The sequence below is a fragment of the Theobroma cacao genome, chromosome 3 (genome assembly GCF_053813885.1).
Source record: "Theobroma cacao isolate CCN51 chromosome 3, ASM5381388v1, whole genome shotgun sequence".
Classification (NCBI taxonomy): Eukaryota; Viridiplantae; Streptophyta; class Magnoliopsida; order Malvales; family Malvaceae; genus Theobroma; species Theobroma cacao.
This window is the reverse complement of record NC_142641.1, coordinates 43,935,170-43,961,243: the sequence shown is the minus strand read 5'-3', so window position 1 is coordinate 43,961,243 and position 26,074 is coordinate 43,935,170. Positions and strand designations below refer to the sequence as shown.

General features: G+C 35.8%; 5 protein-coding genes and 1 pseudogene across 9 annotated transcripts; 1 reads left to right on the top strand and 5 right to left on the bottom strand.

Moving 5' to 3' along the window:
* Positions 1–528: 528 nt before the first annotated feature.
* On the bottom strand, positions 529–2,643 carry EXPA7 (expansin A7). Its single transcript, XM_018118240.2, has 3 exons — positions 2,419–2,643; positions 1,394–1,709; positions 529–1,136 (listed from the first exon to the last, which is right to left on the bottom strand). The coding sequence occupies exons 1-3, from the start codon at positions 2,591–2,593 to the stop codon at positions 824–826; spliced, it is 804 nt and encodes a 267-aa protein (XP_017973729.2). The 5' UTR covers positions 2,594–2,643; the 3' UTR covers positions 529–823.
* Positions 2,644–4,409: 1,766 nt separating this feature from the next.
* On the bottom strand, positions 4,410–8,406 carry LOC18606419 (PGR5-like protein 1A, chloroplastic). 4 transcript variants are annotated; one of them, XR_001927240.2, is made up of 12 exons: positions 7,987–8,405; positions 7,476–7,591; positions 7,186–7,282; positions 6,981–7,081; positions 6,345–6,401; positions 6,040–6,116; positions 5,799–5,850; positions 5,336–5,446; positions 5,144–5,241; positions 4,962–5,037; positions 4,559–4,700; positions 4,410–4,487 (listed from the first exon to the last, which is right to left on the bottom strand). XR_001927240.2 is itself a non-coding variant. In XM_018118238.2 (11 exons), the coding sequence occupies exons 1-10, from the start codon at positions 8,162–8,164 to the stop codon at positions 4,968–4,970; spliced, it is 957 nt and encodes a 318-aa protein (XP_017973727.1). In that variant the 5' UTR covers positions 8,165–8,406; the 3' UTR covers positions 4,410–4,738; positions 4,962–4,967. The 4 variants fall into 4 exon arrangements, 3 of the variants coding, with proteins under 3 accessions (XP_017973727.1, XP_017973728.1, XP_017973725.1); XM_018118238.2 differs by having other exon boundaries at positions 4,410–4,738; positions 7,987–8,406; XM_018118239.2 differs by having other exon boundaries at positions 4,410–4,712; positions 7,987–8,406.
* A 3,137-nt stretch (positions 8,407–11,543) lies between these two features.
* Positions 11,544–13,368, top strand: LDOX (leucoanthocyanidin dioxygenase). The gene is made up of 2 exons (XM_007040006.3): positions 11,544–12,249; positions 12,603–13,368. Exons 1-2 carry the CDS (start codon positions 11,747–11,749, stop codon positions 13,162–13,164), a joined length of 1,065 nt encoding a protein of 354 aa, XP_007040068.3. The 5' UTR covers positions 11,544–11,746; the 3' UTR covers positions 13,165–13,368.
* A 1,499-nt stretch (positions 13,369–14,867) lies between these two features.
* LOC18606415 (glyoxylate/hydroxypyruvate reductase HPR3-like) lies at positions 14,868–17,258 on the bottom strand (annotated as a pseudogene). Its single transcript, XR_016025154.1, has 2 exons — positions 16,735–17,258; positions 14,868–15,873 (listed from the first exon to the last, which is right to left on the bottom strand). The product of XR_016025154.1 is annotated as a glyoxylate/hydroxypyruvate reductase HPR3-like (transcript).
* A 941-nt stretch (positions 17,259–18,199) lies between these two features.
* LOC18606414 (glyoxylate/hydroxypyruvate reductase HPR3-like) lies at positions 18,200–21,759 on the bottom strand. The gene is made up of 2 exons (XM_007040002.3): positions 21,132–21,759; positions 18,200–18,919 (listed from the first exon to the last, which is right to left on the bottom strand). Exons 1-2 carry the CDS (start codon positions 21,618–21,620, stop codon positions 18,395–18,397), a joined length of 1,014 nt encoding a protein of 337 aa, XP_007040064.3. The 5' UTR covers positions 21,621–21,759; the 3' UTR covers positions 18,200–18,394.
* A 2,174-nt stretch (positions 21,760–23,933) lies between these two features.
* LOC18606413 (glyoxylate/hydroxypyruvate reductase HPR3-like) lies at positions 23,934–25,563 on the bottom strand. The gene is made up of 2 exons (XM_018116896.2): positions 24,938–25,563; positions 23,934–24,540 (listed from the first exon to the last, which is right to left on the bottom strand). The coding sequence occupies exons 1-2, from the start codon at positions 25,427–25,429 to the stop codon at positions 24,016–24,018; spliced, it is 1,017 nt and encodes a 338-aa protein (XP_017972385.2). The 5' UTR covers positions 25,430–25,563; the 3' UTR covers positions 23,934–24,015.
* Between the last annotated feature and the right edge of the window lie 511 nt (positions 25,564–26,074).

Sequence of the window (26,074 nt, the reverse complement as noted above, 5' to 3'; positions counted from 1 at the left end):
AACAAATTTGTGGGACTCATGTTAGCAAGCCATATGGCATCCCATCACATTTCTTTTTATCCCTTTGAGGGGTCCACAAATACACATGGCCTTTGTACAATGAAATCAAAAGAAATAAGTGTATGAGTTTTTTTAACTGGTACCATCTGCCATCTTTATTCTTGTTCAGGTTCTTAGCTAAGATATGAGATAATAATTAACCATCAGTTCTGTATTTCAGTATTCTGATGATATCACCTAAATGTCTTTATAATTTTTAAAAGGGATCTATATTTATATCATTATTACAAATGTTGAGCAAAAATTGAAGATCAAAATCTTTGTTCTCTTCGATTTTTGTTTTTGGATAAGTATTCTTAACGCTTTATTTTAGCTTGAAATCTTCTCTTCCAAACTCACTGTATGACATGTTTTGGATTGTGTGCAAGCCACTAACATTTTAAGTTTGAGAAGCTTTAGACAATACTCTTGCAAAGAGAACCATGTCCATATGTATCTTGGGGATCAGACAAGTAATTAATTGCCAGTAAGGTATTTAGCTTCAATTCCAAAAAGAAAAGATTTCAAGGAATAGGAAAAGCAAAGATCAAAATGAAGCAGAAGGAAAGACAAAATCAGTGAAATAACCAAACGAAGAGCAGGTATAATTATTCTTCTGGCCATTCAAACTCGGTTGAACCAGGGAGCTGCCCAGTTGCCTGTGCTCTAGAAAGTACCAGGAAAATTCTTCAAGAAAAGAAAATCATTAATGATGCTTGGGCCTAGGGCTTTAAAAAGGGAGAACGGAAAAAGGAAAAAAGAAGAGCTATAGTGAACTTGTTGATTAATGGAAGTTCAGATTTGTGCTGTAAGTCAATCCTACATTCCAATTTGCAGGTGCAACATTCCAAGCTATGATGGTCTCCTTGGTTGTGTATGAAGTGAGCTTGAAGGAAAGAGATTGGCCTCCGAGAGTTGCAAATGCCTGGTATGATGCTCCCCAGTTATGGCTCATGCTGATCCACCCTGTTCTGCTTCCTTTAACCCACATGTTTTGAATGTCACCACCTCCTCCTACATTCATCACATACACCAACAACCAGTACCCATTTCCTTGGAAAGAGAACCTAAGCCCGCCTGGCCTTACGCACGGTACCCTGCAAGGATTGGAATACATAGACCATTTAGGAGGGCATATTCTAATACTAGAACTCAGAAACGATTTCAAGAAAACCAAGTTGATTGTAGTTCAAAACTTTCTTGGGGTGTTAAAGAATGGTTTAAACATGGTCCTCCATAAGGAGAATCATGTCGAGTCAGTCAACAAAAATTTAAGCTATTAGGTGATGGTTTTAGAGGGGATTTGGGTATATCCAACGAGTATAAGGTTGAATCTTAAGCACGTTTGTATTACCTTCGGTACATGACAGGGACAATGCCAGCCTTCCACTGAGCAATTTTCATGAAAGCGGGCTTGGACATGTCAAAGTGGGCTCGAGGAGGGTTGCACCAGCCACCATTGTTGGAGTCTTGGGCCCAATTTGGAGGGCAAAGGTTAGTAGCAGTTACTGTGGTGAAAGGAACCCCACTGTAGCACCAAGATGACTGGACACATTTTATCTGGTAGCAAGTCCCGCAAGCAAACCCATTGTTGAACAATGTTGTGCTCAGAGCAGCTGTGTCCGTACCGTAACCATTGGAAAACAAATTCCCATATCCACAAGCTCCTCCTGCAAGCTCAAGTTGAATACAGGGTTAGTAGGGACGAACCTGAACCTAACCCTGAATTCTAGTATATTAAATTAACAAAAACCAGTTCCATGGTCGAATTTGTTTTAAAACATATACTTTGATTTCCTTTCATATGATAAGGCCTGACATTTTTATTGAGAGATTAACAAAATATTTTTGACCCAAATTTAACTTTTCTTCAATGTGTCATTATAACAAAATATCCCTTCGAAACCTTGGTATAAGTTGGGTCTACATATAATTGTAGTTGACACGAGTTGGAGCATTTTATTTGCAAATTTTTTATTACAATTTTATAATTATCTAATCATAATAAAATATGAATTTCATGTAATATTTTGATAAATTTTACACAATTTATAATTATGATTTGTTAATTGTAATTCGAAAATTATAAGAGATATGTTCTCTTTGATTTTTTATCATACATTGAAACTTGAAAATGTATATAACCCATGTTGCTTCATAATTAAACATCGAAACTATTTAACTTAATTCACTTCCATTTGTAGAAGTTAAGATGTAATGATCACTAACAAATGAGCATGCGCTTCAAAGATCAATCTTGATTAGCTATTGACACCAATGACTAATGTTTATGACATCAATATATATGATATAGAAAGCAAAAGTAGAAGAAGAAAACCCCTATAATACACCAATGAAAAGGTTAAAAAAACGACATACCCATTGTCTCGGAGGCGGTTTCATCGCCATAAAAGGTGGCATGGGCAAGGGCCCAAGGGCTTGGCCGGAAAATTGGAGCAGCAACAGAAGGTTTGCTGATGATGGCCAACGTTGTAAGTGTCAACGAAAAGAGCCTAAAGCACCAGGACCATGAATTAGAAGAAGAAGAAGCCATGGCTTATTCTTCCTTGGGGAGACCTTTTAGAGACAAAATTGTACAATATTGTGTAATGTGTATTGACTTGTAAATGTTGCCTTCCCCCATATATAGTTGGCATGCTACCAACCTTTGGGACAAGGAAAAACGAATGCATTCCTTCGTGACACTCACGAAGATAAAACTCTCTCAAGTCAAGCTAAAAATTTGGAAATGGATTTCATTGGATGATTATCATACACCTTTTTTTAATGATTGTCAACGTGCGTGCAGGTTCTATTTGTGCTCTCTATTTAGATTAATTAAAATTAAAGAAGAAAAGAACTTGTTTTATTTGTTGTTGAATGTAACAGTTTAATTAATTAATTGATTAATTTTTTTTACTCTTTAAATAAAAAAATCATACATTAATCAATGAATTAAACGTGAGTGCAATTAATTAACTCTTTACTTATAATAATAATTTGAAAAAGTAATCATTTTTTTCCTTTGAAAGAAAAATGTTAATAATTGTCAATTTTAAGTTAACATCTTTGTTCTATTTTATAGTTATTACTCCATTTGTCCTATTAATATTGTTTAAGTTTAATTTTTAATGGTCAATTTTTTTTTCCAATTTTGATTTCATTTTATTTTAATTTTATTATTAATTAAAATATAAAAAAGATAGGTTCTAAAAACCTTTAATGATGAGGTTTTCAAATATATCTTTATATAAATTAAGTTCATAAAAAATTTAATGTAGTAAGGATCAAAATTTTAAGAAATTTAACTGTAAGATGTCAAATTCAAACATTATTTAGTGACAGAGGGAGTAATTATTTTTTTAATATTGGTAATCAGCGTCATACTTTGCTTGGTAAGTAGATTAAGTATCAACAATCTTTCTTAAAAAAAAAAGAAAAAAAAATCACAGGTATTGACTTGAAATTTTAGTTCTGATAGATTGTACCGACTTATTTGCCGCCCCTTAATTATCTTCATTTGTTTTTTTTTTAGGGTTCAACGAATTTAATTAGTAATATATCTATTCAATGTTTTCTACTGTTTTCCTTTTTTTGGGTACCATACTTGTACTTTTTGCGAGCATGCTGACATATGTCAACTTTTCGTAACACAATTTCAATCAATTAAAAACTTTAAGATGTTATCTCAAACCGACAAAATAATAATTTAGTAATTAAGATATATTAAACCCAAAAAAAAGAGGTGGTTCATTTTTTTTTAATGACATAGTTCCCAAAAATAAATGCATATAATTTCTTATTACAATTTACATCTGTTAAGATGAAAAATTATGAAAATTAAATATTAGATAAAAAAATATAAAATTAGTTCAAATAAGGGTGTATGATTTGCATAATTAATTTAGTAAAATAGAGTATTGATTTATGCAAAAGAAGAAAGGACCCAAATCGCCTGGATCCAGAACGCTCAGATAGACGAATGTGGGCCTTGAGGTCTTCTGGCCCGTTCCATGCAGGACTTGATGGATCGATTGGTTCCATTTTCCATCAGAGCCCAAATCCGAAAAGGAACAAGTAACGCACGGCAGAGAGAGAGAGAGAGAGAGAGAGAGAGAGAGAGAGAACCATAAGCTCGCAACAATCAATCAGCCACTTCCTCCTCCCCTTCCTTATCGTCCTCGTTTGGAAACCAGTGGTAGTGAAAAGGTATAATGTTTTTAATTCCTTGAATTCTTGTTAAAAAATGTAATCTTTTCTATTTTTGGTTGGGTTTATTTGTGTCCCTGATCTTTATGTTTATTTTATTTACTCACTAGTATATTTAAATGACAGTATAACAGTATATGAATTACAGCTGATAAAAGGCATTACATAGAACATGATTTTTATTGATTTAAAGATTTTCACGACAACATTTTGGCTCTCCTCTCTTCCTGTCAACATGCCTGTTACAGTCATAAATATATTACATGTTACTTACAAATAAAGTATTTGACACAACATACAACTGATATACCTTCTGCATTGCAGCACATGTCAAAATTTCCACCTGCGCTGCGAATGATGACCCACCATGTTTACGAACATACGACACACTCTTCACTCCAAGTTTACGAGTTAATGGCAGTCTTACTGTGGATCCTTGGGTATAATTTATCCTGCAGCCATGGCTGTGTCTGTTAACGTGGGAATAACACTGCCCCAGAAAGAGATGCAAAGTAAATTACAGTTATTTGTGTCTGAAGTCTAACGTAACTTATCACTTTCAGCCTAATGAATCCATGAATAATTGTTTGGTCCCTTTGTTTTAGCAAGTACATATGAAGAAGAAAATTCTAACAGATATTAGGTACCATCTGATACGTGAAAGTTATCCAAGAAGGGATTCCAGGGGAAGCATACATAAGCATGGTATATACCTCCAATCAAGCTTCACTTCCTTCTGGCAATGTAATCAATCGCGTATTCGAATCATACACCAATGGTGTTCCACAACTGAAGTAGAAAAAGAGTTAGAAAAAGAAGTTCTGCAGCAATGTGAATAATGAGAGCTCAAAGCTCAATTAATGGATGCAGTCAGTAAACAAATGATCTGACTTACTTTGAACATTTAAGATCGTTGGTGGTTCCACCACTGGAAACCGACAGTATGGTGCCAAAGAAGGAGACATTCTCAGTACCACAGTTCGGGCAAGGGCCCTAGAAGGTAACGACACATATTAATTCCATGGTTTATAGTAAGATTATGGGGCAATTCTATGTAACAATGAAAAGTATGAAACAGAGATTTTACCTTTAAGATCAGAGAGTCTTTCACAACCACTTTTGTAAGGGCTTGAGCTAACCAAACCAATGCGGGCACAGCAGCAAACCACGTAAAAATAAAGCTGAATGGCTCTGGGAGCTGCAAATTCAACAATTCCCAGAAAAGTATAGTTATGTGTAAAAAAAGCTGTCAGCATGGCCATTCCATAATTTCCCTTGACACCATAATTGCTCAAAATGCTATTTTGGATTTGCTTAAGTGGTAATGGAGAGAACATTTGAAGATTTTGACATTGAGCCAAGGTACTAAAAAACCAAATAGGACATTCCTGTCAATCTGAGATTTCTGATTTGGCTAATCAATTCAGCCAATGCAATGATAATTTATTTTCAAAATGCAACCATTAGAAAAGGGCAAAGAACCAGGGTAATATTTCAGCCTTGCATGCATTAGTTTTAGCAGCAAAAAAACATCAGCAATAACAGTTTACCTCCAAAATATATGTGATTTCAAATCCCGTCAGATCATCTAGGAAGAAAAACCTAGGAAGACCAGAACATAGATGAGTTATCTTATAGGGGAAAATCATACGATATTACAGATGGAAAACATAACAAACTAGCATTCAGCATCACAGGCTTAGAATACTGATTTCTATTTGGTAATTGACATCTTGTCATTTTAAGATAAAGACAGTATTAGTGCAAAAAACAGGGGTAAAAAAAACTTACAATCCTAGGGCAACCACAGTGGCTGGGACGTTCAAGAGGAACATCTTCAAATAGTCAACAGATAGGTCACTGTACACCTATAACAAGAAAAATGATCAAAACCACTTCACTAGGCTTAATGCAGAAGACAGTTACGATTTATTGAAGAAGGCAGGAAGATGAGCTGTTTGGGTGGGTGCTGGGGAAGGGAAGTGCAATGAGTTAATTAATGTAAATATGAGGGAATACATGCGGTGCTCATCTATGGCTAATTCAAAATGATGCAGAATAACAGTAGAAACAGAAGAAAACAGAATGGTGTATACCTTTCTAGTACGGAGACTGCATCGTGGACCCTCAACCACAATTTCGCTTCCTTCCATCTAGACAATAGTTATGGAAGAAACAAAAACTATTAGAAGGAAATGCTGCATGAAACAAGTAAAGCTGATGGCCTAAACTCCATTCATACTACAGGCATTTTAGGATTGGAAAAACGGTAACTGACACGGTTGAATAATTTGTAAGGGTAGAATGCTCCTTTTCTCATTAAATTTAATTCATAAATCAGTGACATGTAACTAGATATTTTAGGCATTGAGTAGATGGGAACAGTACTCTATATCGTACGAGGACACAGTTCTCCTTTGCTTACTAAATCAAACCCACAAACCAGAAGCATTCAAAACAATTTATGCGGTGCTGTAGCAACTATACTTTTCCGAGAGTAGACAATCAGCTACCTCGCACAACTTAAGCAGCTAAAACAAATTCCCTATATTTCAGTATTAACACCTATAAAGGAACAGGATACTATATTCAATAGGATGATTACAGACGGATTAAGTCATGATGCAATGAAGAATTCCTCTTCTACTATGTCCAACATCTGGTATCATTTCTGAGATTGAGAGGTGAAGATCATTTTGTGTCATCTAAAAATGAGACAAATGCTGACAAACCTTTAGCCTCTGCTTCAGTTTATCAAATTCTTCATCACTTAAAATTGGTTTCCCCGATACATAAGCCATTGAGGCTTCCAGAAATTTCTGCTCATCAGAACCTGCAAATAGAGTAAACCAAGAAAGTTATAACATCTTCAAGGCTTATGTCATAATTCATGACCATATTGCTTTAACAAAGGTTGATAGGAATTTTGGACTGTACTTAGCATGACAACACTGCTTCCTTCCCACATTAGTTCTTCCTTGAGATTATCAAATTCCTCATTTGACATGATAGCTTTTCCCTCATAGTAAAATGCCTGTAGGAAAAAGAGGAAGAAAATTTGTGTCATGCGTACTTGACAGTCAGGTTGAAGTTATGTGTTCAGTAAAGTTTTCCTAGTTTGATTTTATGCAGAACAAAAGGACTGCTCCATTCTTTGGTAGAATTGCTATGTGTTAAATATCTGCATTGAAGGGAAAACAAATTAATGCAAAAGTGTGCTTCCATACTTGTAGGGCTTGAAGAAACTCTTGCTCCATTTCACCCAAGGACTTCTTCTCTTTCTTGTCTATGCTACAGTATGGCAGAATTTTACTATCAACAACCTCATCTTCTCCGACCTGGCCTGCAAAGAATGCAAGAGTCACCTCAAGGACTCTCTCCACATTGAAATGAGACTAAAAAGGAAAAGAAATACAAATCCTAAGTGGAAGCCTCAAACGCTACGAAAGTGTGTTATATATCCACATTTTAACACTATCTTGTGCAAGTCTTTCTTCCTTTTCTTTGTTTTTCCTCCTGATGCTACGTACATAGATGAATCATGGGTGCACGATTGCCTCTAATTAAGTACCTAATAATTTTAGAAGTACAGAAAGCTTATCCACTTGCCAACTTAGCTAAATGGAAGGACAAGTCTTTCTTGAGTAATATATTTCAATATTTATTGCAAATTTAGCTGTATGCTTATAGAACATGGACAACTTTCTGGTCTCAAAAGGATGATTCTAAGTTTCAAACCTTGTTGATCAGCGGTAGCCTTGGTGGGAAGTAAGAACAATCTGCGTCGAACACATAGCTGCTTTCCATTGGATTGAACCCTGGTAGAAGAAGATGAAGAGAAAGGAACTAAGGGCTTTTGAAAAGGGGCGGTGAACAAACGAGGGGGTGTCAAACTAAAGGTTAATTTGCCAGCCATTGAAATTAATTAAAGGAATAATTAACCAAGAGCTCAATCTGTTAAAGCTATGGAGCTATTGGATTTTATTTACTTATTTATTTATTTATTTTGCTGGTATCAGGTGGTGAGACTCAAGCTGATGATGATGGAGCTTTGTAATTTAATTTGTTTCAATCTTTTTTTTTTTTTTTTTCTTGGAGGGAAAGAGAGGCTGCACAAAGATAAGGCAAGCGAGGAACGTGTGGAGGGAAATGCAACGGTCTTTCCTCTTGTGTCCTGCTGCAAAGGATAACCGATTTTTGATCTTACAAAATCTGCCACGTCATCATCTGCGGTGGTCGTTTTCTTGGGCTTCATTTCTCGGTCTGGGCAAGGCTGAGGCTCATAGAGCCCATGGGTCCCCATCTAGTCTTTTGGAGCCCGGTCTAGCGTCTTTTTTCTTGAAAAGCTAATGGAAATAATTCGTATAATTAATTTGATCAGTAAATATTAAAAAAGGACAGGAAAATAAATAAAATTCAGAACTGGGGATTTGGTGTCTTAATTATTCCTTTCGTTTGCAGACAATTAATCCATTGAATCATATCACCTGAAACTTGGGAAGAAGCTGAAGAATTGATTTTTTTATTTTAATAATTTCGTCTATCTAGTTGCCTTTCAAAATGCACTCTGAACTTGAAGAGTATAAAAGTTATGCTGACATGCATGCCACAGGCATGATTAACTTTTAAATCCATTTCTGATATAAGAACTACATATTAAATTATCTTTCTTTTTTTCTTTTTTCTTTTGCTCAGCATAGTAAATTATTTTTTAACTTTGTTCCATTGCAGATTCTATTGCTTTTCTTAAATAGAGTCACAAAAGAATGATTTTCCAGTTCACCACTACAAGAATTAATGACATTTAAAAGGGGTGAGTTTGTTGGTACAATGAAACTCAATGCTTTTCCCAACAACACTGTTTTAAGCCTTCAGTTCCCTAAAGACTATCGAAGCAATTATGAAACTTTGACAAAGACTTTTCATAATAAAAAAAGAAAAAAGAAAAAGAAACAAACTGTTATGAGAAACCTTTATATGATGTAATTAACATAAACTTTATTTTATATATTTCTTTGTTATCATGGTATTTGAATTCCACAGACATAATCCCTTCAACATACCTAGGTTGGAATAGTTGGGGTCCCCAAAATTATAGGATTGAATGAAAATGGGATTGAATGGGCTTGATGATGATGCAGCAGTACACAAGTACTTGACTCCTGCCCGTGCCACCTTTTATTTAATATTTTGGAGAGGCTGGGCAATGAATGTAAATAGGAATCCTTGGAAAACAGTGTTCCGCAGCCCATAGGTTTTCTCAACCTCCCCCTTAGGCCATAGTTTTGTTTAATCTTACCAGCCAATACGTAAGAGTCAATGCTCTCAAGCGTATCTCCCCTTCAAATCAACCTAATCTCTTATTTTTGTTTTCTTTTTTTTTTTAATTCAGAAAAAAAGAGGGTTTTTGGGTGGGCCATCTCTTTTTCTTTTAATATATAGAACTGAATTAAATCGTTGACATTAACACTATTTGCAAAGAATAATGCTCTCATGTGGATAAAACAATTCTATATGATCCTATAGAATTGAAAGCTATATATTTTTTTATTATAAAAATAAAACACGCCGATTTTTAAAGTATATATCTCACATCAATATATATATATATATATATTGTGTGGAAAAACTAAAAGGCTTTTACTCTTCTGGTCAAGAACAAGAAGAATGGGCAAGCACCAAAAAAGCAAAAAAGTCTTTGTTCCCCTTCTTTTGTTCGACCTGTTTATCCCATAGTTCATATAAAATCACATTTTTGGCCAATTTTTTAGGGACGAAGAAACAAGGAACGGAGGCCAAGGCAAGATAGGGGCCGGTGGTTTTGCTAGCAAATACATACGAAAATTAATTGAACTAGGTAGCAGCAGGCATATATCCTGCTGACTGAAAGCTCGTAGAGATGAAGCACGAGCAACCAACTACCTCATTGTTCTTCCAGAAGCAACTCCTAGTTTCGATCCCATGCAAGATCTTCAATCATATAACGTCTAGAACTTTCTTCTTTCGTACATAATAAGTAATGTTCAAAATCAACCATTTGTTAAAAGCAAAACCATATGGAATAATATTGAATTAAACCTATTTAAATTTCAATTGAAGCTTTTTTCGGAATGAATGGTCCATAAACTAGACTTTCTAATGCTTAGACTAACAAGGTGTATATATATATATATGTTAAGAGTATATAATTTTGATCATTTTTATTCGTTATTAAAAATATATTTTACAAGTTTTATTACTTTATAATATATAATATAAAACGAAAGGAATATTATTATTCATAAAAAAAAGAAATCCAATTCTCATCTCATCTATGCATTGTTGAGTTAAGGCCTTAATGTTTTTTGAGTTCAATCAAACTTTAATGTTTCCAAAAAGAGGGCAGGGGAGGGATTCAATTAACTCCGCTAATGATGATTAGCTGTTGAAATCATTTGAGTCCTCTCTGCCATTTGGGGTTAAATGAATCCAAATTAAGATGGGTTAGATGAAACGTGCAGTCCTGGCTTGGTAGTTGGACTTTCCAAGTAGAAATTTTGGTCGTTATTTATCCGCGCTCTGCTTAATTAATTAGTCAACTCTCCTGTAAAGCAAATCAGCTAATTTGCTTAAACTACCCATTACTACTATGTACATTAGCTCAAGAAATGTGCACTTTAGGCATTGCTCCATTGCCTGGTGTAAATTAAGTTAAAGTACAAAGTGACTTAATAGAAAGAGTGTTTATTATGACATTATTAATACTTTTAATTTCTCTCAAATAACATTATTTAAGACATGGATAATTAACTTTTATGTATGTATAATCTTTTCATTTTATAAAAGTTAAACCATTGATAAACAGGTTATCTAGCATGGTTCAAAAAAACAGTAAGTAATTTAGAATAGTACAATTTAATATTTAAATTAAGAGATATTGAAAACTTATATAGTATTAGATGTATATATTGAACATTAATTACTTGTTGAATGGATGTTTTCATTTTTACATATAATTTTAGGTTCACAAGAATTATATGATGAATGGAAAAGAAACAAAAGCAAAACAAGTTCTACCTCACAGGCGCGTTTGGTTGAGATAGATTAGCAAATTAGAGCAGAGGGTGTTAGGTCCAAGCTTCCAGTCAACTCACCTTGGGACAACCAAAGTTGTATGACCACTGCTCTAACTCAGACCTTGGTGGAGCTCATCACGTGTATGACTTACCAGTTACATCTATTTTTCTTCAGTATTTCTTTCTCTTGATTTGGTAGCTCTACCCCATTTGCATGTTCACTAAGGCAACTGATTTTTTTTTTTTTTTAATATCATAGCTTTCTTGATCTTCCGTGTTAAAATTTTCTCGAACCAGATCATTATAAAAAGGCCACTAAAGATCAGCACTACGGCATATTCCTGAGAGTGAGGTTCACCACAAAAGCAAAAAAAAAAAAAAAAGGGTTGTTGTTACAGAGTGGAAACAAGGAACTTCTAAAACAAGTTTAGAAGATCGCAAGAATGGTGACTTCAATGGCCCCCAGAGTAGAGAGCTTGGCAAGCAGTGGGATTCAGTCCATCCCGAAGGAGTACATTAGACCTCAGGAAGAGCTTACAAGCATTGGTAATGTGTTTGAAGAAGAGAAAAAAGAGGAAGGGCCTCAGGTTCCAACCATTGATTTAAAGGAAATTGACTCAGAGGACAGAGAGGTACGGGAGAGATGTCGCCAGGAGTTGAAGAAAGCTGCCACGGAGTGGGGTGTGATGCACCTTGTTAACCATGGGATCTCGGACGAGCTCATGGAACGTGTCAAGAAAGCTGGACAGAAGTTCTTTGAACTTTCTGTCGAGGAGAAAGAGAAGTATGCCAACGACCAGGCTTTGGGGAAGATTCAGGGGTATGGCAGCAAGCTAGCTAACAATGCTAGTGGTCAGCTTGAGTGGGAGGACTACTTCTTCCATCTTGTGTATCCCGAGGACAAGAGAGACTTGTCCATCTGGCCTCAAACACCAAGCGACTACACGTGAGTTTATGGCTTTTGGTTTATTTTACATACTGCTTTTTGCAATTACTAGATTCTTTGATCGATTAATGATAATGTTTCTTGAGCATCATATCAAACAAGCTGTATATGTCCACCGGGTTCATTGAACACTATCACAATTTTTTTTTTAAAAGTGAAAACTTTCACATTTAATAAAAAGATCTACAAGGTTGGCAATTATCTGTCTGCCTGATTAGATAGAAAATTTTCCTAATATTCAGGATACTTATTACAGTAAGAACAATATTTCTGTGATATGAAATATTAAAGTTAAACGTAAACTATCCGTATGGATTTTAACAATTCACCACTGTTCATTGGTTACTATGCAGTGAAGTCACAAGTGAGTACGCAAGGCAACTCCGAGTCCTTGCGAGCAAAATTCTTTTGGCACTATCACTTTGCTTAGGATTGGAAGAAGGAAGGCTAGAGAAGGAAGTTGGTGGATTGGAAGAGCTCCTTCTTCAAATGAAAATCAATTACTATCCCAAATGCCCTCAACCAGAACTCGCTCTCGGTGTGGAAGCTCACACAGATGTAAGTGCACTTACCTTCATTCTCCACAACATGGTCCCTGGCCTGCAACTTTTCTACGAAGGCAAGTGGATCACCGCAAAATGTGTTCCAAACTCCATCATCATGCACATTGGTGACACCATCGAGATCCTCAGCAATGGTAAGTACAAGAGCATTCTTCACAGGGGTCTGGTTAACAAGGAGAAGGTTAGGATCTCATGGGCAGTTTTCTGTGAGCCGCCAAAGGAGAAGATCATTCTCAAGCCACTGCCAGAGACTGTGTCCGAGACGGAGCCTCCGTTGTTCCCTCCTCGCACCTTTGCTCAGCATATTCACCACAAGCTGTTTAGGAAGACCCAGGATGGCCTGTCTAATTGAGGCTAGTCATTAGTTAAATTAAAAATATCTTCTTGTTTTTAACGTCTTTATAAGCTGTTTACGGGTCTGGTGATGCTATATTATCTTGGGTTAAACCTTTGGTTGTGGTAGGCTGATGCCGGGGTGGTGTCTGTCTTTCACTCCTTGGCTTCTCTTTACCTGCTTTATTGAATAATGGCAGACTGATTTGCTTCCTTGTGTTAAGCAGTTTGTGAATTAATGGTCTTTGTTTACATTTCTTTCCTCAATTTACGTCTCCATAAACAGAACTCTTTCCCCTCCACACTTTCCTTCTTAGTCTAAATTTTTTAATACAATAGCAATCTTTTTCTTAAACAAATCAAGTGAAGTACCTGTAATTATCTAAGTAGTGAATCAAACCCTAAACAGGCAAGTTTTTGCCTCCCTTCCGTTCTTTTTATTCCGAACACCCAGGAAATTAACAAAAGGTAAATTGTCCCCAGTGGCACTCGGTTAATTGTCGTTTAGATTTTGATATGTATAACTTTGTGTTGGGGGCATTTTCTGCCCTGTGAAGGTCAAGCAGCCATGCTAACAGTATAACTATTAAGTAGTCTCAATAATGAAGAAAGAACTAGTACTATTACTTAGGTGCAGATCGCTTCAATAGCAAGTGAATGAGGCGGATGAAATGGTTCTGTGAAGCGTGCCCGTCAACCAGTCAACTTTCGAAATCATACTCTTCAGGGAAAGAAAAACTTTTTCAAGACCTCCCATATCATCAACGTATTTTCTTTCAACAACAGTCAAGGCGAGCGGTACTGTCTTTGACTTGTGCTTCGCGGCTGAATCTGCTAAATTTTTTTGCACAGAACTGTCCAACTTTCAACTTTTCCAGTGTTGAATGTTCAGTATTACCAAACAAAAGCTGTGTAACTAAACTGATAGCTTCTTCTGTGATCCTATTTTACTTCTCCAACTTTTGTTTCTCTCTGTGGAAAAAATCACGAATGCAGTCTTGAATTTGTGGACTGATAGTTGGCAGCTTTAAGTTGCTGGAACAGGACCATTGATGCCGAACAACCGCGATCGGATTTTCTATCATGAGTAGTTTTAATAGATTTTGCATTATAACCACCCAGCTGTGAAAATGGTGCTGGGTTCCCTGGTAAAACATCTTTCAAAGCAGAGATATAAATGCTCAAAATGTAACAAAAAACTTTACCTGAACATTGCACATTTAATTTATTGATTAGTATATAATTTCTTATTTAGAGAGGAAATTTTGAATTTTCCTTCTCTAATTAAAATGAAAAAAGATTGTTACCCGAACATCTTTCAAATGGTAAAATGGTAAGAATTGAACAAAGAGAGATTTAGAAGAACTTGAATTCAATTGCTTCAAAATTTATAATAAATATATAAAAAGAAAAAGAAAAAGAATTGCAGTATTTATCTCGTGCTAGAAGAAAACCAAATACTTCTACCCTTCTCTGCCGAATCGAGCCTACAGGAAAAATAGAAAAAGCTAACCCAGTCGTGGCCACTAACAAGAGTGTTGGCATTGGTTGAATCGAGGGTAAAGGACTGGACCAACTGGTCATGCCCGGATGTTATGGAGAATGCTTCCAAGAACGCATCCTTGTCAATTGTCAAACATAATTTTGGCCCCACAGTACCATGCAAGCTTTTATTTTTCATCAAGAAAAATTTACAGCGTATTGATACAAGACAAACAAACAAGGTCAAAAATCCATAAGGATAGAGATTCATAAGCAATCAATGATCATCAAACTACAAACTGCAAGTTATAAGAAACCTTATCCACCCCAGATCTCCGAACTCAGAAATTCTAATCTGCAATCCATACATCACTTTCATGTTAAAGCCTTAAAGGGCTTCTAGAAACGATGTTCTAAGGTTGCATCAACCGTTAATTGCAAGCAACTTGATTTCTGAAAGTAGAAAATGAACTTTCTAACAATTTTTTTCCTAATTTAACGTATACTACTAGCGGTTGGGATAGCTTTCCAGCTTAACATTATAATCCCTTATCATATAAGTTCACAGCACCGCCATTCCGAGAAGCTGCAGAGACTGTGATACCTTAGACTTGGTATTGTTCCAAAACATATTGATGTGTCAACTTGATGATCTCTACTATACAGACTTTCTTGGTTTAGCGGCCTAAAAATCATAACCAGAAATAAACGAATTGTCCATTCATTCAAATTCAACCAATGACTGCAGAGGTTTGCTCTTAAAGAATGCTTTCAGGTTAGATGGGATCAACTCCTCCAAGGCATCAAAGTATTCTGGAGTTGCAACAGCACAATGTGGAAACAGGACTAAATTATTCAAGGAAAATAGCTCTCCCGGAACATCAGGCTCATTCTCAAACACAGCAAGACCTGCACCAACCAGCTCACCTCTCACCAGAAGCTGCACCAATTCCTCCTCATCAATAAGAGCCCCACGCCCTACATTTATTATCACTCCTTCCTTTCCCAGGGCAGTCATGACATCCTTGTTAATTATGTGATGAGTTTCTTCTGTCAATGCACAACAAACAATCAGAATATCACTGTTAATTGCAAGGTCATAGACATTTTTATACCATGGGAATGGAACAGATGGCCTTTTCCTCCTTGAGTTGTAGGAAAGAGCACAGCCAAATGACTCAAGCTTTTTCACAATTTCAGCACCAATGCCTCCCAAGCCCACTATTCCAACTCGCTTTCCTCCTAACTGCACCATAATGATGTTTAAAAAGAAACTCATAAATTAGTTTCTAACAAAACGTGCATAATGTGATAGAAGGGAAGGGATGGGAGTGCTGGCCTGCTGTGGTGTTGAAGAATGAGGATCACTATATTTTTTGTCATGCCAAAAAAATTCCACAATTCAGATATATCACAATTATAGAAAATTCCAACAATGGAATCTCCCATGCTTCACCCCATTTTAATAATGTTTGGGGCCAATGGCCTTAAAAAGATACAAGCAGAACTGGGAAAACAAGAAAAATGGCAGACAAAAACAACAGCCCTGCTTAGCCTATACGAAACAAACAGTGGTATTAATAACATGGCAGAGTGGGGCGCCATCAAACTTTTCCTGCAAAGCAGTGGCCAACCATCCGTGCTTCTGTTGAACTTGTCAAACTCTACTAGTCCACTCCACCCAACTAGAAATTATCAAATACTGCTTTAAAACGCTCTATGACGCAATTCTAAAGGCCATTGTTGGTAGCTACGAGCATTAACTAGAGTATGATTTGTCATTTTCATTTTTATTAGATAATTGTTATTTTCCTTATCATATTTTAAAATAGTTGCATTCTTTCATAATGCCCCAGAACTGCTGACAAGTCCGACTGCCATGGATCCCACAATGAATGCCAGTTTTACTCAGTTTAAAGAGATCATTCAACGGAACAAAGTAGTTTCGCTAAAGGAACTCTATTTCTTAAATTGTAAGCACCCTTCATTGTAAACTTTACAATAATCAACCAAATTGTTGCAAAACCCCGCCACTCAATCACATGAAAGATTTCTTTTTTTGAAAAAAAATAATACAAATTTTAACCAGCAAAGAACCAAAAATAACCTTGAATCCAAGCGGGAATTCCCCATTCCGAGCCCGCAATCCAGACCGAACGTGCCGGTCTCTGGCGGAGACTTACGGAGAACATCGATAAGGAGGCCTACAGCCAAGTCAGCCACGTCGGAGGAAAAGGCCTTCCCGACGTTGCTGACGGCAATGCTCCGGCGGCCGTACTCTTGTAGGTCAACGTGATCGACTCTGGCGGTGGAGCAGACGATGAACTGGCGGGAATGGAGGAGGGAGGAGAGGTCGCGGGAGATGGGAGTGGGGTCCACGCAGAGGAGGGCCCGTACAGAAGGGGCGTGGCGGGAGATGAAGGAGTGAGTCGACTCGGGAGGTAGCGAGTCGAGCTGGTCGAGGAGATGGAAGTGGGTTTCGAGACGGTGTTTAAATGGGAAATGGAAGTTGGGTGGGCGGCGCACTAGGACCAGTGGCAGCTCTTGTTCTTTGACGGTGGCCATTTGGAGCCTTAGGCCCTGAAGCTGAAGCCTTTGTTTCTCATTTTCTTTGACAGCGCGTTTGGTTTGCCGAACGGCTATTATTCCTTTTCCCTCTATTGCTGAACGGAACGTTTCGAGAAATATCTATTTTGGGAAAATCCAAATAGCTATTATCAATCTCCTTAATAATAGATATTTCAAGCAGACGGAAATAGATCAAAAAATTAATGTTTTAAATTAAAAATTATATTAAAATTTTAAATAATAATTTTTAATATTTTAACATAAAAATTGATAAATTATAATAATTTTTTATACTTTTATCTTTTATTATTTAATCATTTCAAAATTATTTTTATTAACCAAATATTAGAAATTTAGAATAATGTTAACTTCTTATTCATTAATCAAATTACATAATAACTATTATTATCTTATTTCATTTTGATATATTTCTAAAAAAAAATTAATTTATTTATGAAAATTTAAATATATTTTTATTATTTTATTATTTTATTATATTCAATCAAATTCTTGAATTTTTTTTAAATTAAATAAACTCTTATGATAAATAATTAATTAATTAGACATGACGTTAATATGAAAAGTATAAAATATTTTATGGTCATATTATTATGTTAAATTAACATATCACGTTATTATCAATTATGATACATCAATGTGTTATATTTTCATTAATTATAATATATTAACATGTCATATTAGTGCAACGCGATATAAAATAACAAAATTACATTTTGACTAAATCAATAATTAATTATAAAAATTTATTTGACTCAAAATAAAAATATAAAACTTGATTGAACACAATAAAAATATAAAAATTTATTTAAAATTTTTTAAATACTTAGAATACTTTTTTAAAATATTATACTTTTTAATTTTCAAAAAAAAATTATCTCATTTCTCCTTTGGTCTGTTTGGTGAGCTTAACCTATTATCAGATTTTTTGACAAATGAAAAGCCCAAAATTTCAGTTACATTCCCATTCTCTTAGGCCGAAAACATGGCAGGTAGTACTATCATTTTTGACAACTGAACAAAGAAATAAACATGTTTTTGGGTACAACACTCTAGCATTTGACATTTAACCAAATGTTGATCTTTCTTCACGAAGCATTTATTGGAATATTACAGTTTTTACTTACAAAGATGCCAAAGCTGGGAAGCTTGGGAAGCCTTGCAGCTAAAGACTGGATAGTTCATTCATTTGACACTACAGATAACAAAGGTTTGTTTGAAAAGAAAGCTTTTAAGTTAGCAACGGTCAGCTGGAGCAATGCTTCAAAGGATTCGGGGGTCATGACTGCGCGATGTGGAGACAACACAACATTATCAAGTCCTAATAGCTCCTTGGGCACATTAGGCTCATTTTCAAACACATCAAGACCTGCACCCCCAATTTCTCCTCGCAGCAAACACTGCACTAATTCCTTCTCGTCGATAAGATAACCACGCCCAACATTGATTATCACCCCTTGCTTCCCTAGTGCCATCATGACATCCTTATTTACAATGTGGGTAGTTTCCTCTGTCAGTGCACAACAAAGTATGAGAACATCACTGTTTGATGCAAGGTCGCCAACATTAGCATAGAATGGAAATGGAACGGATGGCTTCTTCTTCCTTGAGCTGTAGGCAATGCTGCAGTCGAAGGCCGAAAGCCTCTTTGCAACTTCAGAACCAATGCTTCCCAGGCCTACAATCCCAACTCGCTTTCCCCTTAACTGCAATTGGAAGTTTGGAACTGTTTTTCATAAGGACCAAATAGGATGAATCTAATGCCTTGATGAAATGTAAAGAGTCATGCTCATGAAACACAAAAGCACAAAGATATAGCACTCCCAGCTTAGTTCTAATGCTAGTAAATATTATGAAGAATACCGTATTCGAATCAACATTTTTCAAAAAGATCATAAAGTATCGACTTGGTTAATGGATTTGCATGCAGCAACGTTACGTTATGTTTCAATAATTCTCTGATTTATTGCATTTGTCCTGTATATGCATGCACCTATTGTCAATATCTATTCTTGCAGTCCCAAAGAAAAGCCCATTTATGATCAACAAAACAGAGTTTGCGATTAGATTTGAATCCAATTAAGTTATCAATGTAAATATTGTCCAGTATTTTCAGTTAATTATACACCATCACATGGGCCCATGTGGTCATTGTTCTTCAATAATTTCTGTTGAATTTGGGTTTTTGTTTTGGCTTTTGCTCCCTATAAACCAAAAGAAAAATGAAAAACAAACAAAAAGGCCCCTGACGTTATACATGTCTTGGCATTGACGTGTTGATTCCCCCTTGATTTGTTAAACCCTATACATTAAAAGGTGCTCATACAGCTTCAAACGAATACGTTTGATCCTAAGTTACTGACAAAGTACCGTAACATTTTAAAGGCCAACAGTTTGATTCCTTGGGAGACTCAACTCTAATTTTTGTGATACACAACCAGTGGTTGGACAAAGGAGAACACAGAGAATAATGCATTAACCATCTTGAAGGCATCAAGCAGCTTAGCTACCCGCTCATCATAACCAGAGCAATGGTCCTTCTTGAATTACTATTTCCTAGGGAGACAGAAGATCCCAGTAGCAAAGATTTTCATGGAATTGCTTCTTTTTTTTTCCAATAAATCCAACCACCTGGGTAACTTGATTTCTGTATCAGTAGTAACTGCTTCAGTTGTAACTTACAATATCGGTGGTGAGACCTTGAAACAGAGTTGGCTGGTGGGTAAAGTCACTAAAGCAAGGACTTTAGTCTTAAATTTTAAGAAGTCTCATAATTTTATAATAACAATATAATTAATTATCTTAAAAATTATAAAAATTAAAATAATTAATAAAATATCTACTTATTTTCTCATATGTAATAAATATCCCTTTTTTTTCACTTAACCCTATTAATTCTCAATTATTTATCTCATTTCTCATTAAAATATATAAAAATCAAAATAATTAATAAAATAACATATTTTTTCACTTTCCTATTTAGTAATCTCAATTTTTTATACATTCTCAATTACCACAATGTTATTAATAGGGGAGAGCAAATTTCGGTTAGGTCTGTTTTCGATGCGGTTTTTAATAAAACCGACCAAAAAATTAAGCTCTTTCAACCGACCGAACTGTATTGTGTCCAAAATCGGTTTCGGTTTTAGGGAGTGAAGTGAAGAAATAACCTCCATAAGTTATTCTCTCAAGCTTTCTCTCTCTTGTTATTTTCACAAAATAACTAACAAAAAAAAATCTATAGCTTACCTTGCTAGAATAGATGATTGGCAGTAATTTGGCCTGATAATGAAGCACCAGTTGAAGAATGGAAGAAAACTAATATAGCCGACGAGGCCGATCAGAACAACCGACGGTTGCGGTCGGTTGCCCGGTTGCAACCGATCGCTACTCAGGCCTAGTTATTAATTTTCAACTATTTCTTTTATTTTTAATTAACTAAGGATAATATGTATTTGAATACTTAGCTTTTAAGCTATTGAGCCATTTCTGTCTTGAAATGTCAAAGATTTTATTTAACTAGGTTCAACAAGATCAATATAAGTCCCAACTAAAGATCTTTCCTCAACTGAATTTCTCGACTTATATATGTATTTGGTCTTTGTCCAATATTCTGCATAAGTTTTTACTTTAGCAGACTTCATCAGAGAATTCTGCCGCATAAATTAGCCCTTATATATAGCAATCACTTTTGACAAGCCAATTTTCCAGTTTAGGAAACTCAATCATGCATTCACCCATCAATTATTCGACATCCATTACCCCTAGTAATTATCCTAATTTCATGCCAGGCTTAAAATTTTGGCAACACCAGGCGCCACTGCCACCTTTACAAAATTTACAGAGTGCTAGTAGTAGCTAGTCTGCAAAGAAAAACCAGATAAAAAGATGTAACCTGTAAAGGAAAAGAACATGTACCTTAAAACCAAGAGGATACTCTTTCTTAGCAGGCCACATCCGGCCACGAACAAATCGGTCGGCAGAAGAAATTCTTCTAAGAACATCAATCAACAACCCAACAGCACAATCTGCTACATCCTCGGAGAAGGCAGAGCTAGCATTAGTAACAGCGATGCCTCGACTCCGACAAGCTGGGAGGTCGATATGATCAAGACCGGCACTAGTTCCCACAACAAGCCCCAAACAAGGCAGAAGATTGAGAAACTCGGCGGTAACCGGCGTGGGGCCAACAGTGATGAGAGCCCTGATGGAGCTAGCATGACGGGAAAGGAAGGAGTCGTATGGCTCAGGCGAGTCGTGAGGGTCCAGGAGGTGGAAGTGAGAAAGTAGATCGTCTTCGAAAGGAGGCTTGGAAGGCAACCTGAATGATGGTAGACGATTTACGAGTACTACAGGTAGCTCTTGCGATGAGCGTTGTTGCTGGTTATCAGTTTCTTTGGTAGCCATTGACGGGAATTACAGAGGATTTGGTGTATCAAACAGCAAAAACGTTTCTTTTTTCGGTGGTGGTTGTCTTGCTGACGATGTTGTTGCTTTTGTTATTGTCTTGCCCTAATATTTGGAGCCCTACCGTTGCAAGGCAACTCGATCCGGATTGGAGGCAACCTTTTAAAATAAATACATTCATATAATTGACAAAGAAATTGATGATAATTGAATATAAAATTACATATAAAAATAATACAACTAGAATACTAAGTTGTAAGAAAGCTACTATAGGTCAAATACTATAGGTATCTTTGGGATAACACCCGAATTTGAGTTCCAAACGGGCAAAAAAAGCCCGCATCCGACCCTTTATACCCCAAAGGCCCAAAAAAATGGCCCCATTTTTGGATGGGTCAAAACTCGAAACCCATCTAGGTCGGGTCTTTTACCGCCCTTCGATCGTTTTTTACTGGTGGATAGGTGGGTTAATATTTGAAATAAAAAAACATGGTGTATATTGAAAGTAAAAAAAATTGTTAATATTTATGAATTTCATTTCTAATTTTTATCAAATAAAAAAAATTTAATGATCGTAAAATTTGCTACCTTACCAGTAAATTCAATGCCATTTAAAGCATCCGCTTCTCATTTTTGAAAAAGCTTTATTAGCAATAACTGGTTGGGCTGGAAAGGAATGGATCTAACTTTCCAACTTGTCCAACTCTGGTTACAGGCCACTCAGCCCAGTCCCTGACGAACATGATCATCCATAACCACTATACCATTAATATAATATAGTAAATATAGCTCTTGATAGCTACCTCCATGCGTAACCGCACACCTAAAACGAGCTAAACGATTAAAGGAAAAGAATAGAACTGTCAAAATGGGCATGATTTATTAGGCTGATTTATTGAGTTGGTTAATTTTTTATTGAAAGCAAGGTGAGTTGAAGTTTAAAAATTTAAGTTCATATTAAAATCTGGTCTAAATAAATCAGTTCATCTAATTAGTAGGTTGTCTCGGGTTGATACGAATCAACTCTGCAAGTAAAAAAAAAAATTAAATTAATAATTTTATATATTTAGATATATAAAATTAATAATTTAGTTACAAATAGTATCTTTTATTTTATATATATTTTAATATCTTTAATCTTTATTTGTCAAGTTAATAATTTTAGTTAAAATTTAAACTCATTATTTTTTTTATTACAATAAATATTAGATGATAGTGATTTAAACTTTTAGATATCATTACTATCCAAACAAAATTCAAATGTTTTACATAAGGATTAGAATTAATGAGAATATAAATGAGTTTTGAAGTTTTAATTTATTTGGTTATGTACTTATATTTATGAAATTGTAATTTGTATTAAAGATTGAAATTTTATTTATATTTGATGTAATTTGTTTATTTATTTATATTTTATGTAATTTATTTATTTGTAATATATTTTTATTATTTAATTTATGAGTTAAATTATAAAATAATTTTATTAATAAAAATTTTGTTAAATAAATTTGTAAAAATAATTTTTTTTATTTAAAAAAAAAACCTGGTCCAACTTGATCAATGAGATAACAAGAGCTGAATTAAGTTGAAGTTTTGATGACGCGTATAAAAATTAAGCTAATCTGACCCAACTTATATTTTTTCAACCCCCAATATTTTGGACCGGACAACCATACTGGCATCTCGAGAAAGTAACACGTATACATGGAACCGGTAAAATAGTGTGTCGGTCGCCTGCCTACAAAAACATAGCTAGCCACCTGGTGCAACAATACAATTTACAGCAGTTTCCTTTTTCCTTCCTTTTAAGTTTGGCAGGCTAGCTCCATGGACCATGCGTAGCCCCACAAGTAAAACGACATAAAACAAGTGAAGTATTGTTTGGTTAATTGTTTTTTTTTTTTTGTTAACGTTTGAAAGTAATGAAAGTTAAAAGTGCGTTCGAGATATGCAAGAAATTAGATGCTACTAAAACTTGTTTTTTTTGAAGAATTGGAATATTTAAAATATAATTTTATTTGAATATATAATTATTATATGTAAATTAATATTTTATTTACATACGAATATTTAATTTAATAATTGATGCATAATTTTCCTACTTTAAAAGCAGGTTCATATCCTTTTTTCAATTACAAAAAAAAGAAAAATTAGAATTTAGTGCTGAAAATGGGTTAATTTAGTTTCTCGAGCAGTAGGCAATGCCGCAGGCGAAAGCTATCAGCCTTTCTGCAATTTCGTGCCCAATTCTCCCCAGTCCCACAGTGCCAACTGGCTTCCCACCAATTGCAACATTAGACTGAACCATGCAGGTATAAGAATTTTCTGTATTAGATTAGACTAAACCATGATATCAACATTGTCACAAAAGGGTGCTATCGAAGAGGCAGCCCCTTCATTCAAGTTGAGCAGGTGTAAGCAAAGGCTTATTGGAGAAGAAAGCCTTCAAGTTCCCTACGACCAGCTCCTGCAATGCTGCAAAGGATTCTAGCGTGTAGACAGCAGCATGAGGAGCCAAAACAACATTCTCCATTGCAAACAGCTCTTGCGACACATGGGGCTCATTCTCATACACATCAAGACCCGCACCAAGAATTTGCCCTTGCTGCAAAAACTTCACCAATTCCTTCTCATCGATCAGAGCCCCCCTTCCAATGTTAATTATCACTCCTTCCTTCCCTAATGCTTCCATGACACCTTTGTTGATTATGTGGTGAGTTTCTTTTGTCAAAGAGCAGCAAAGAATGAGAACATCACTGTTTGTCGCAAGTTCACTTACAGTGGAATAGTAAGGGTATGGGACAGATGGCTTCTCCTTTCTCGAGCAGTAGGCAATGCTGCAGCCAAAATCTATCAGCCTTTTTGCAACTTCCGACCCAATTCTTCCAAGTCCCACAATTCCAACTCGATTTCCACCCAGCTGCAACGCAACCATGAATCAGGATTATATATATAAATATATATATCTAGCATTCAACAAAGAAACATGAGAATAGAATGCCCAAACTCACACTATCTTGATTATCATAGTAACTTTGACAAATCTCCAACGTGATATTCCGTGATATACTTTTATGTATTTCTTTAATTTCTTTTAAAATTTCATTATATTTTTGGCGAAACAAGGTTTTCTTCATTATAGAGATAAGAACAAGGCAAGGCACCTCTTTTCAGAAGAAATTTAAGACCACCAATCATCAATTGAATTCGTGATACTAACAAATTAACGGGTCTCATGTTTTTTATAGTACTATCAAGCAATACTTTTGCGGGTATGTTCTCTTTGCAATAATTTGAAAATTGAGAAGAATAATCACCTTTACACCAAGCGGGAATGGTCTCTTTTCGGCCCACAACCGGGCCCGAACACACCCATCACTGGCTGACACTCGTCGGAGAACATCGATGAGAAGCCCGACAGCGAAGTCAGCAACATCCTCTGTGAAGACTTGACCAGCACTGGTGACGGTAATGCCTCGGCGGCGGCACTCTCCTAAGTCGATGTGGTCAAGTCCAGCACTGGAGGCCACGACGAGCTTCAAAGAAGGAAGAAGGGAAAGAGTTTCCGAGGAGACGCGCGTGCTGGCCACGCAGAGAAGGGCAAGCACCGAGGCAGCGTGACGGGAGAGGAAAGAGTGAGTTGGCTCTGGCGAGTCGAGCGGGTCGACGAGATGGAAATGAGCTTGTAAATGGGATTTGGAGAAGAAGAAAGAAGGAACAGAGGGAGAGCGAGGGACAAGAACACGAGGAAGGAGGAGGTCTTGTTCAAGGGTCTTGGAGAGGTACTGCGGTTTTTGATGATAACCCATTTTCCAGTATTGTTTTATTCTTCAGACAACAGAGAAAGACATAAATTTTCCGACCATGTTTGGAAGCTGAGAAAACGATAAAACTGCGTTTTGATGATAAAATGATCACGTCTTGTTTTTAACAGTTAGAGTAACTTATAAGCTAGCAGGTACAATTTCGAACAGACTGGAAAGAATTAACGTTTCTGTGAAGTGGGGTCTTTTCCCGACAGTATCATTGATTAATAATCAATTCCTCCTGATCAAAACATTTTTTATATTCTTTTTTAAGAGAATTGATCATCATGATAAGTTTGATGAACATCCCATTGCGTGGCCAATTCAATTTGGTCATGTGTACCTTTTTTCCTCGTCATGACCAATGACATAAAACAAGGCAGATCATCAACCAGATTTTTTCAAGAAACTTTGTTGGAGAGCATCTGTCAGTTCTACCAAGAAACTGACACTCCCATTCCCATACCTGCTTCTTCTTTTCCTTTTCTTGTCCTTTTTTTTTTTTTTAATACCAGCAAAACAACGAGGATGTTGTAATTTGAAGCTCTCAATAATCAATTTGTCTTTTTAACTATAGATAGTAGAGATTTATCACAGAGAAAAATGATAATTTGAGCATAGAGAGAATCTTAGTACTAGTATTTTACC